This window comes from Dermacentor variabilis, chromosome 6 (assembly GCF_050947875.1).
Source record: "Dermacentor variabilis isolate Ectoservices chromosome 6, ASM5094787v1, whole genome shotgun sequence".
NCBI classification, from domain to species: domain Eukaryota; kingdom Metazoa; phylum Arthropoda; class Arachnida; order Ixodida; family Ixodidae; genus Dermacentor; species Dermacentor variabilis.
The window spans coordinates 73337991-73350819 of NC_134573.1; the positions used below are offsets into that span (position 1 = coordinate 73337991).

A 12829-nucleotide genomic window follows, 5' to 3' on the forward strand; every position below is an offset into this window, starting at 1 on the left:
ACATATTCCCGCCACACACGTGCCGGAAAATCCGCTGTGAGGTGTCGCGAAGATGCGTCATGCCAGTAATGAACCTCCCGTCACGTATGAGTACTGGCGGCTCCAGGAGAATCACACCGCATATTAAATATGACACCCTACATTAGCTGTATGCAAGTAAAATGACGTGAAATGCGTGGGCTGTCCGACTACTTTCCGTAAAACGCAGTTGATGTGGAACCTACCTGGCTGACAAAAACAGTTCAATCAAGGAAGGTTCCGTTCTGCCAGACCATGCACGCACGTCCATGACACCATTTGCTAAGGGCGAACGCTTCATGTAATTTCGCTTAAGCTAATTGCGCCAGTTGCATGAGATTCCTCCTCAGTAAAGCGACTCATGTACAAAACGTCTCTGAGGCATATAACTGAATGTCATGATGCCCTTCCGGAAGTCTCCGAAGCAGGGCATATTATACTCCTCATAATTCGGCATGTCAGTTCTCATGCCTCACTTGTGTGACAACAACCATAAATAAAGCTCTATAACATCTGCAAGCTGAAGAATCCAGAAGTCTATGTAAATAAAAGACCCTGTTGCAGCGCAGTGTGTTCGCGAATTCCTCGGTGAGCACGCGAAATGCGGTCCTTCTCCTTTGTGACATTTAGCTTCCTCGTTGCTCAGACTCTTCTACATTTCTGTAAAACTGAAGCGTCAAGAGGACCAAATAAACTGCAGAGGGAAACTCCGAACAGCTTCAAGGTGAGATTCATATAGCATAGCACTCGGATATGGCACCTGGAATTAAGTACTCTTCACCTCCGTGCAGTGAAGAGGCACTAAAGCACATACCTTTACACATAAGCGCTAAACATCTTTAGCGTATCTTTATGGTGTTGTCGCAACGCCTCGCATTGATGTGCCTATGCCGAAAAACTGATGTATCGCTCCTTTACTTGCTCGCAACTACGAAGTGCTTAGCGTAAGTGTCTGAATTTTCGCCGTATATGTGTATAACACGTGTGTGCATGAGGTTCAGACTAGCAATGACACAAGAGAAAGAAAGCCTTCAGCGGATGTTTTCGTGTTATCCACAACAACTCATTCTACCCTACTCATTCGTTTCGGCATGATGCTTCCCTGATTTGATGGCGATTGGTTTTATACAGTTTTCTTTTTTCGGCCTTTACATTGTGTTTCCACCGTGGGAATATCTAAATAGGTTAATCAGCTTTAACACTTTTGCTGGTCTTAACTGCAAGACAAGCTTCGCACCATCGCTGATACGTTGATCAACTTAACACCGTTTTTGTAGTGATTGATTAGCTCGATCACAAACGTTCTCACTTTGCTCTTGTGGCCATAGAGCCGACCGCGTGGTGCTCACGAAGTTATTTTGGCAAGTCGGCTGGCGGATTCTCTTTCTGGTGCTTGCCCCATGATATGTACATTCGGCATACCGTGGGGCATTTTAGATAGAGGCTCTGGAAATCTCAAAAACAACAAGATGTCCTCCATAAATACTCTGAATAAAGATAGCTGCATATGAATTTCAATAGCGGAAATGTTTCTGAACTATCCCGCACTCCTATCTTTCCACGCCTTCTCCCCATCCATAACTGCGTTTTAAATGTGACAGAGAGCTACCTACTTGGCACGTAACCTGAAGCACAAGTACGGTAACACTTCAAGTGATATAAGCAGAAGCTAGAAACATTAAGATGTTTTTACGAAGCATTTAGGTGCCAAACCTTAACGCCAAAAGTAGTAACCATCATTGTATACAGGACGCAGAAGTGCAGGAGGGCACCATTTCACTAAAAGAATTTTTATCTCTTCAGATATTCGATATTTACGACAACGCAATTGGCGTCATGGACATTGATGATGACGCAACCCTGAACTGCTTGTCGGCACGCCGAGAAGACTTTGATCCCATAGCCAAGTCCGTCACCTATGTCTGGTCCATCGCTGCGCCAGATGGTAGTGGAAGGTAAGCGCATGATGTCGCATGTCAAGAGGGCGTTAGCAGGCATTGGGATGTCCCTTTGGTAGCAATAGGAACGGTTTCGTTCAAAGGGCCGACAAATGCTTTCTTCATGGTAGCCTAAAGAATAACATTAAGGCAGATAAACCTGACTGATAAATACACATAAGCGTCTGGCGAGGCTCGCAAGAATCGACTTCTCCATATAGCTTTGACAATGCACTGAGGAAGCGGTTGTCCGGAGCTGTGGTAAGTTAGACAATGCATCGCAGAATGTTTGAGTCTGTATGTTGCCGAAGTCTGCAAGCACGTAGTGCAATGGTTATAGAAGTTAAATCCAATATTGTCGTCAAAGTGCACTTTTTATGCTTTGTCAATAACAGTTGTCCATCATTCCGCACAGAATGGTGATATTATTAAATTAGCTGGCTCGCCTACGTTCATTTGGTTACTTGTGGTACCCTATTTTAGCCTATAATAGCGTTTGAATTTATTTCCTTTATTTCTAAACTTTCCATCAATGAAAACAGTGCTATATTTTCGCATACGCGGTGGTCGTTGTATTCGTCTCGAACCAGGAAGCATTGCTTTTTTTTTTCTTATCTGTCCACTTGCCTTCAGTACCCTTAAATTTATACGTATGCTCGTTTTGGCGAAATAGTGCAGACTATGGTACGGGTGAAATAATGCATTGTGCTGTTTGTTTTGCTCATCCGATTGTCTGTGCATCTTGGCCATAATGAATGCGAACTAACTTGCCAATTTACAACCTTTCTGCGATGCCTATGCACAGAGGCGGCGTTCACTCAGTTGAACGTGAAATTTATGCTGTATCTTTTACAAAAACACTCGCTTCGCTTATACCTGCTGTTTCACCGAACACTTTCAAAAAGTTTTAAAGTTGCCTTTGGCAGTAGGCACAACTTTAGTCCATGAGTTGGTCTACTCGAAGAAGCAGACATTACTTGCAAAAAAAAATTGAAATGCACAATAAAGCAAATAGAAAACAAATTGATATTAGTGCTATTACCTATTACCTTATGACACGTATTGAAATATACACATTATAGTTAGGGCGTTCGCAAGGGGGATCCTTTTGGAATGAACTCTCGGGATGACACTAGTTTCGAGATATTAATTCCCGAACCTTCCGCAGAACTGCCTTCCAGTTATTTTAGTGTTCCAATGCATAACACGCCCTTTTGTTATCAAACCAAGTGGAACTACCGTGCATATTTAGGGCAAGTTTGGCGGCGCATATCTCGTAAGTTGCGTCATGCACACAATTCTTTCCGGTGGACATGCATGCAGTCTCACCTGCTAGAATTTGTAAATTGCCATATGTGCTATAAGTAAACTCGTTAAAACTTAATTAGTGAATGTTTGTTAATTAGTGGATTATGCATTTAATTTTTTTTTCTGCAAGTAATGTCCGGCACTTCGAGTAGACCAGCCCATGGACTGCAATTGTGCTATCCGTCAAAGGCAAGACTTAAAAATGTTCGAAAGTGTTTCCTGAAACACCCGCCATGGTGCGCCCCACCTTGCGCATGCATGGTGCGCAAGGTGGGGCTTAAGAATAAACACTTCCAAAACTGCTTCCATTACGTTTAGCAACAAAAAGAAGCCCCTTGACTTTACTTACTCTTTAGGTAACGTTACCATCACAAGAACTGACAAAGTAAATATTTAGGCATCACACTTACCAGTAATCTTAATTGGGAGCCGCATGTTGAAAATGTCTGTCGGGGTGCACTACAGAAATTGTCGTTTTTGAAAAGGAAACTGCGAAACACCCCTCCTGCAGTAAAACTAAATGCATACAAAGTGCTAATACGACCAAAACTGGAGTATGCATCGGTTATTTGGAGCCCTTGCCAACAATACTTGATTAACAAAATCGAAAGAGTACAGAATTTAGCTTTGCGTTTTATTTATTCTGTTTACTCCTGTCACTCTAGTGTCAGCAACTTACGTAATAGGGCCAACCTAGAAAACTTGAGCAGCGCAGGATAATATCTAGATTAACATTTATTTGCCAACTTTGTCATAAGAACTTTAAGCTATCACGGGAACGATATCTTCAGGATCCTTTCAAACGATCAGAGCGAACGCACCACAGTAAAAGTATTAGACAGCCAGTCAGCCACATCAATGTTCACAAGTTCTCTTTATTTCCTCGCGCAATTTATTATTGGAATACGTTATCTGAGGAGGCAGTGAACTCCGCTTCGCTGGAATCATATGTTGAATGTATTAGTAATGTCAACTTTTGTTGAAATTCGAGTCCAAGTGGTGTACACACTGAGTTGATAATATTGCTTTGTTCGCGTATTCATTTGTCATCTATGTCCAGTGTATTGCCATATTTTTTGTTTTTCTCACTTTTGTATGTATTATATCTTTGCAATTATGTCAAGTAATTAGGTAAAATTTACTTCTCTTGTTTGTATTCTTAGTATCCACTCCTGCATGGGCCCGAGAAGGGCCTGCAGTATCTGTAAATAAATAAATAAATAAGTACACCGGTGTCACCAGTTCGCAGTCCCTGCTTGTATGAGCGGTTTCTTCCCGGCGATTCGTTGCGGTATTTAGGGAAGTTGCGGTGTTCCAGAAGTCTGCGTTCAAGACATGCCTATTGAACTGCGTTCATAATACGCATATGCAATATACGTCTGCCTCACTACTTGTAGTTAGGTGTGATGGAGTACGTAGTGACTCTTACACCTTTAAAAGATGTTCGTTGTAATCGGAACCCTTAAATTATTTATACCAAATCAAGCAAACCAAATTGATGTTGCACTCAGTAAGAGTCAGGAGCAAGTGCAGAATATGACATGCGATTCAGACGAGACCTGAATTGTAGGTGCATCCGATCTGTCGTCGATATGATGGCGCGATCTAGTTAAGACATCTAGAAACCCACATTCTCACGCACAGTAGCCTGCAAAGAACTAAATACTGTCAGAATTTTCTCAAAAATGTAAGGAACAAAATTTACACCCTGCCTGTGCGTACGTACTGCGAACACGGGATGTTTTAGCATTAAATTCCCAATAGTGTTAGCACAACCGAAAGTTATTTTTAGGCATTATAGAGACAATTGCGCTGGGCAGAGTGCAAATTAATAACGTAGTGATGTATTTGCAGTTGCCACTTTTTGCTTCCTGATTCCAGACCCAGTATACTAATTCTATGTACGCTGCACTAAAGACATTTGATCGATTTCGTAAGAAGTCCTGTTTTCACTAGCTACCAATATCAAAGAATACAATAATATTGCAGCTGTCCTAACTAAACGGGCACCATCCATAGCTTTGCTGTGGGTCTGAGGTTCACCTTGTTTCTTTTCATTTATTGTAACTTAATTTTGCTTTCTCTCCACCGGCAATTACTCTTGTAATCTGCAAAAAAGGATCAAAGTGCTTCGAATATCATATGCCTTTGTAATAGCCCCAGTGCTGCTCAGTTACTGTAATCAACATCGCCTCACCAGTGTGCTTCTAGTTTTCATCTTACACTTTTGCGACCAAAGTGATCCATATAGAATGAATCCTCGTGGACCAAGCTCTCCGTTTTTTTTTTTGCGTTATGAAATTCACTTATGCTGTTCACTTGTACTGTGCAACCAATCTTTTCTTTTTCTGCTCTCGCAGAAAATACGTTCCATTCCACTTTACGGAAGGTGACACTGCAGACACCATAAAATTTACAGTCACTGCAGGTAAGCTTTTTCATAATTTACCGGGTTCTATAGTTTCTGCAAGAACTTTGACACCGTGTGCGGAGGCCTATTTAAAGGCTTACTGGCAACGTCGTACTCTTAAGATACAGCAAACTGAACCTATAAGCTTTAGGAACACAGATGCTACACAACGGTGCAAGTGCGAGTCATACCATTCAAATTCATAACCTGGCAGGTACAACGCGCTGCTTATGGCCCAAGAAAAAGTCTAGCAATTATTTTTTTCTACAAGTTACTGTTTTTTTTTCTGTTGAAATCAAATAATTTTTGAAAGAATGCTTGAATATTGTAAAATATGGTAGCATCTCTATATTCATTCGCTTTGAAAACTGCAGTGCACGCGTATTAACATGACCACTTTAAACACGAGCCATGATTTCACAATGTTGTCACTATTTAAATAAAAGGAATGTGAGGACATGCGACACTCTAGTGAAGGGTCATCCCCCTTTCATGGTCCGTGTGCTTGTGCGCTAGTTTTCATGACGCAATCATACCAACTCGCCCAGTCTACTGTGTTGCACCAAGCAAATCTCAAGGGTTATGAATGATGACACCGGTACATAGCAAAATCTAGAAGGTGGCCGACAGATGTAGCACTCTATAGTATGAAAGTTACAAACAGCAATAATATGCCTTAAAAAGATTTGCCAATGCTTCGATAGGACGACCTCTCTTCGTCAAAGGTGGCCTGGTCATCCTTGGCTGATAAGTTGTAACAGGTTAGTAGGGTGGTGTCAAGTGCGGTCGTTGTCGGCGGCGGTTGGCGCTAAATGAAGAGACTGAAAAGAAAATGAGCGATTTGACTTGCCATTTCTGGGCATCGTTTCTAAGATAACTGGACAAGAGCCGATGACCGGGCAGGCAGCACGAGGGAAAAAATACAAAGGTTATACAAGGGTGCTGGGGGAGCGAGAGGCTAGGAAGCCTTTATAGAACGCGACAATAACCCTAGATGTAGTAGGCAGCATGAGTTTGTGGTTTTAGAAGAGCCGGCCAGCCAACCAGCGTGCGGGTAACAAAAGGACATGAGTTAAAAGACTCAATTGAGTAGCGCAGCATCAGTTCGCCGGATATTTTCGAAGGTGTTAAAATGGCATCTTTACGGCTAATAAGACTGGACACAAGAAGACACGCAGGAAGGACACGCTCCTTTGAGTCTACTTAGGTCCTGTCTTATCTGAGCTAAGACCTCAGATCAAAATCACATACCAACAAGCCCACATTGCTACTCAGGTAAAGATGACAAAAGAGCGTCTGGGAGCAATGAACGAAGACGGTTGGAAGGGAAGGGATTCGTCTTTCGAGGCACGTTACCCTCATGAGTACGGCGTAGGTGTCATTGCGGCGCTATACCTAATTGGCGTGGTCCTTCTTTCTTAGACCTGCACTGGCACACTCCAAAATTCCAGACGTCATCATACCTTTTTCAGCGCCTCTTTCACGCAGGGTCAAGCCACCTTTGTATACGGCCGCGACAACACCTACATCGAACAAATTAGCATGATATCTCTTGAAAGACCAAGCCGCTCCCGTAAACCCACTCCCATCTAGTGCCCCGATACTCCATGTTACCATTTTAATACCTTCAAAAATACCCGGTGCTCTGATTCTGCGCCACTAAAGTCATTCTTTCAACTTACGAGGTGTGTTTAAAAACAAACCCAACTTTCTGTAACATGTTTGTTGCTTATTGTGCAAGATTTTAAGCATTTTCCCCCTCTAAGTGTTCCCCTCTACAGGTAATACATTGTTCCCATCGTTTCTTCTATCTTTAAGCATGGTTGTAAGTGTGAGAAACAGCAACAAGTCTCCTGGAGCTAAGTCTGCAGAATACTGTGGAAGGGGCACAATGAGGGTGCGATGTTTTATTGTAAAGCTGCGAATGAGGAGTGAAGCGTGGGCCAGCGTATTGTCATGATGCAACATCCAAGTCTGGCTTCCTTATATTTCAGGCTTCTTACTGAACACAACATTCCTCAAACACACTAGAATTCCCTGGAAGACATCCTTGACTACCGTCTGACCACGTGGTGCAAATTTGTGAGGGACAACGCCTTTGCATTCAAAAAACACAACCAACATCGCCTTGAGCTTTGAGTGACTCGTGCATGCTTTTTGCCCTGCGATGACTGCACCTTCGTTTCAATATCTTATCCGTAAACCCTGTGATGCCTGTGATGATGTTATTAAGGAAGTTTTGATTGTCATTGGCAGTGGCAGGCAGTGCCTGGCTGATTTCAACAACCGTCTGTTTCTTATCGTCCGTGAACAAACGCGGCGTAAGTTTTGCACTCAGGCTACGCACTTCAAGTTTGTCCCTCAAAATGTTATGGCAGGATCCGCGGTGATGCCCCCTTCGTCAGCAACTTATCAAAACGTTAAACGATTTCTACGAATCACAGCAAGAACTCTTTCGACATGGTCATCTCTGTTGATTTGGAAGGTCGTCCAGGCTTGGGATCGTCACTGACCTACATTACACTCCGTTAGAAACGCTTTAACCACTCATAGCACCGCGTGCGAGTCATAGAGTCCTCTTCGTGCTCTTGGCGAAACAATTGAAATGTGTCTGTGAAAGTTTCGCTATGTGTTCTACCAAAATTTGAAACACACGTACTTTGTTCTTCAAGCTCTTTCATTGTCAAAGCTCAAAGCTGGAAATGGCAGTTTCTTGTCTAAACGTGCCACTAGGTGCGCGAAGTAACCGCAGCGTGCTGCCTTTGCCGTTGGCGGGGTATTTGAAACGTACCGCTTCTTTTCTAACAGAACTCGTAGGTCGTCGCGTTGCTTGCGCGTTGGCCGCCTTTTCTAGAACCGCAAACGCAGGCCATCTAAGACGCTTACGTTTCTGTTTACTTTTCTGAAGGCTTCCTTACCTCTCGCTCCCCCAACACCCTCCTCTGACACTTTTATTTTCTCTCCTACCACATTGCCACTGTCCTGCTCTTGCCCCCTCGTCTGAGAAACCATGCCTAGAGTCTGTTTCTTTACAGCCAGCCACTGCCGACGACGACCGTACTTCACGACGCCCTAATAATCTCTTAAAACCAAACTGCCGAGGATTGCCATGCTGCCTTTGACGAAAATAGGGCCTCCTGTCGAAACGTTGGCCAGCATTTCTCAGACACCTTATGCCTGTTTGTAACTTTTACAACACTGCAGCATGTCATTCATAAATGTCCATTCCACCGTTTCTCAGCCTGCTATAGTCTTTAGAAATCTCATGAAAACAAAAAAAGCAACTCAAGCGCAATAGCAGTACCTTTGCTGATCGAATATATGGCTTGTCTCTACTTACGTTCTCTGAAAACGGTAATATCTTGAAAAGGAGAGATGCAAAGAAAGTGTCGCTTCAAGGTAACAGCCAGAATTGCGTGAGTCATTGTGAGCTGAGGGAATTCGTATTTCCCACTGGCTCGTTCTCACTGCATGCGGTTGCATCGTTAAGTACGTGAACACATTGAGAAAATAGCGGATGCTTGTTGTTCCAAATTGTACTTGGCGTACATGACCGACCTGCTCCCCTGTTCCATATGTAGGTCAATCATGGGGTGGATACCTCTCTTGCTAGATTTTGGGAAACTTACCTCTTGCCGCAGCATTGCTCCAGTGAAATAACCGCAAATAAAATTGGTTCTTTGCCTCCGCTGGCAAATGAACGGTTTCACTTCAAGGGATTTGAAAATATGAGAGGCGCCGCAAACTCTCATCCCTTGTTCTTCATACCTCGTTCAAGGTGACCTGAAGCGCCATGGTTCGTGGCAGTTTACACTGATCAACTGGTTTCAGTCATGACTGCCATATTGCACATGCCAGGAACGAGAATAAAATTTCTGCAGGGCAGGCGATGACGCAGGGTATAAGCTAATTCACGATTGTTGTGTAAACGTTCCATTTCTTTTACTGTCCGTAAATTAGGGAAGAGAATATCGAACAATATATTGTTGGTAAACAATATGTCGAAAGGTATTCCAAAAATTTACGTAGCCGCAGAAAGTTTTCTCTCTAAATATGCCGTCGGAGAAGAAAAAAAAAGGAAATTCAGAAGAATTAACGAATGAAATTTGCATTAGAGAAATTGCCTACCTCCCGAAAATACAATTTCCTCACAGCTTCTGACGAATTTGCGCACCTGTAGCAGGCTCCATTTAAGGGTATGTTCAAATACGAGAGACAGAGAGAGAGAGAGAAAGAGAGAGAGAGATAGAAATGAGAGAAAGGCAGGAAGGTTAACCATAGTTAAAGCCTCCAGTTTGCTACCCGGCCCTAGTGGAAGAGACAGTGAAAGTAAAAACGGAAAGAAGAGCCGGGACAAAAAGAATGGCGTGACAAAAAAAGAAGGACGGGATCATTATAGTCTTTCTGATAGTTCACTGCCACGTAAAAAGGTCGACAAAGCCTTATGTTCAAATCAGCGTCAAATATGCTCTCTGATAATATTCTTCTGCGCTTGCTTCATTCATTATCCAATATGTAAATATTTGAGCAACGTAAATCCCAATCTTATGCCTTTCTTGTAATAAATGCCTAATAATGAAACATGGGAAACAAGTGCCGCCGACTCACTGTTTTCTTTTTAATTCTCAGCTTTAGACCTATAACCACAATTAAGTACTGGCATATTGCCAGCTTAGTACACGCCTGTTTCATAATTTAACGATTGCTGTAGCAGAAGAAAGACAACATTTCTCTTTCATTTGATTTCAGACGGCGGCGATGATGCTGGTATTGCTAAATTCTTATACACGGATTACAAGAACTGTGCTATTATGGAGGTGCCGCACTTTGGAGACCGTAAGGCAATCTGCATGCATTTTTAGAACAGCGGGACTTCAGAGTTACGATATGAATGCCAAATAAGCGTCGTAATTGCGTCGTAATTGCGTAATACACAGCAAAATATTTTATCTAAACTACGGAAGACTTTTATACAGTGGTACCTGCCGATGATAGTTTGCTTTAGGGCCCTCAGGTATTGTGCATCAACCCATTTCCTGCGCAGGGTGCACAATAAACCATTGTGCGACGCAGCAGTAAAGGGGGCGGCCCTAATACGTATACACTTTGCAATAGTAAAGTGCACTCCAGCTTTGGCTAAAATGCTAAATTTGTATTTCTCTTCACGACATCCCCCCCCCAAAGAAAAGAAATGAGAGGCCGCGTCGATGAATTTTTGCTTTGATTAGCTTACTAAAGTTAATCAGTATCGGCGGCATCACATCTCTATCCCTGGGCCCTCCTTTATTATGTGTTTGTTGTTCATATTTCGTGCTCTCTGGCAGTTTTTCAACACGTGCAAGCAATGAGCATGGTCTTACAACTTACTAACTTACGCAAAGCATGAGCGATGCCAGAAATGCGGAAATTTACCACGTCACTGTGACAATTTCTTTCGTTTCTAATAAGTTGCGATCATATGTTTGGCCATAAGTCAAAACTGGAATGCATGAGCCTGAAGTGTCTTGCCCTGCACAAGCAGTTGAATTGTTGCTTGTGATGAGTTTCTTACGTGCTTGCCACCGTAACCCCTTCAGAATTTTAAAGTACGCAAAATACATCAATACTCTACGCCAGAGAGCGTTCTGTAGGCATAAATTACCTCATCGTCGCACTCACGTTTCCTTCATTTATTCAGTCATTCCTTCGTTGTATCGTCATAAATTGGTTTTAGAAAATTTTCATACACTCACACAGTCATCACTGCATTTGCTATATTTGAGGTAAATTAGACACCATTTACTACTTTACACTTGAGAATGCAGTTGAAAGCCAAGCAAGAGCTCTGAAATTGCCTGGTCGGAATTTGGTACCACTGTATTTAGTAATCGCAGAAGGGGAGAAAACACATCATGTTTCTTTCGGTTGTAAGTTTATTTCTGCCGGCGGACCCCACCGATCGCTTTGTGCTCCTATGCGGACCTCTACTCACGTGTACGATTGCATATCCGTACAAACGCATGCATACTGTCTGTCGCATTCTTCTTTTTAACCCTTCTAAAACCCAACGCAGTTTGACAGCCAGAATTCTTATTAGGTCATCGGACATTTAGCGCATTGCTTATGTTAGCATTTAACGCATTGTCTACAGAAGATTTATCTGTAGATAGGGCAGCAGAGAACGCAGCAAGTAATTAGCCTAATTATAGCTCAAATACTTCACAGCGTTTGTAGAAATACACTTCGTTGCTGTGGCTATAATTAAAGGTGAACCAATTCCAATATTTCCTTGCGTGAAACTGGACTTGGGAATTGCAGGAATAATTCTCATGCAGTGAACTTCTTCGTCAGATTACCCAGTGTCTCACACGACCTACAAACGTTCAATTATTTATTTTCTTGCAGAATGCACACTGTGGGTGACAGAGGATGTGCAGGATTCAATCCCCGAGCACTGCCTCGAACAGTTCGCCGACACATGCGGCAACGGTGTATCCCTCCACGACGCTGACAAGTGTAAGGGCGTGGACACACAAAACAAGTAGACGAAGCGATTGTTCAAGCTCATGTCCACGTATTTAAAGCTTGGGTAACAGCAATAACCCGCGCCTTCTGTTTTAGTAGCGTTAGGGTGCACATATGCACAACATCCTGTTTTTTCTGTTATATTTAGGGAAACCAAGAAGAATAAAAAAGCACACCTTGAACGATTACTGGCGGCCTGTCTTATCGTGGCATAAGTGGAGGTCCTAAGGTACCGTACTTTTCCAGCACACTGATATAGACAAGAAGCAGTTTCCTTCAAGGAAGCAAACATATGAGCGTACTTTTGTCCCTTATAGTCATAGATGCTCATCGCAGAAAATTTACGCAGCGAAATATCTTGATAATAAAAAAAATGATGTATTGTTATGTTGAAGTGAAGCGAACGAGGATGGCTCCGAAGACGACGCAAAGTTGACACACCCTGGTTAGGTTCTCTGCTCATCTCCGGGAAAGTTCTCAATTTCTAAATACATATTGTAAATTGTCTTTTACGTGCAAGATTTGGTGGAAATGTTGCATACCCCACTTCTTTCCAACGGTGCTCCGCAGTGGACGTACCTCAAGCTTGTGATTATGCTTTCTCAGGGCTACACATCATCTACGCCTGCGCCTTGATTGTTGGCAACGAAGT

At 42.8% G+C, this 12829-nt stretch overlaps 1 protein-coding gene across 1 annotated transcript; it reads left to right on the top strand.

Moving 5' to 3' along the window:
* Nucleotides 1-607: 607 nt before the first annotated feature.
* LOC142584216 (uncharacterized) lies at nt 608-12365 on the top strand. The gene is made up of 5 exons (XM_075694375.1): nt 608-742; nt 1822-1973; nt 5624-5691; nt 10423-10509; nt 12058-12365. The coding sequence occupies exons 1-5, from the start codon at nt 620-622 to the stop codon at nt 12195-12197; spliced, it is 570 nt and encodes a 189-aa protein (XP_075550490.1). The 5' UTR covers nt 608-619; the 3' UTR covers nt 12198-12365.
* Nucleotides 12366-12829: the final 464 nt, after the last annotated feature.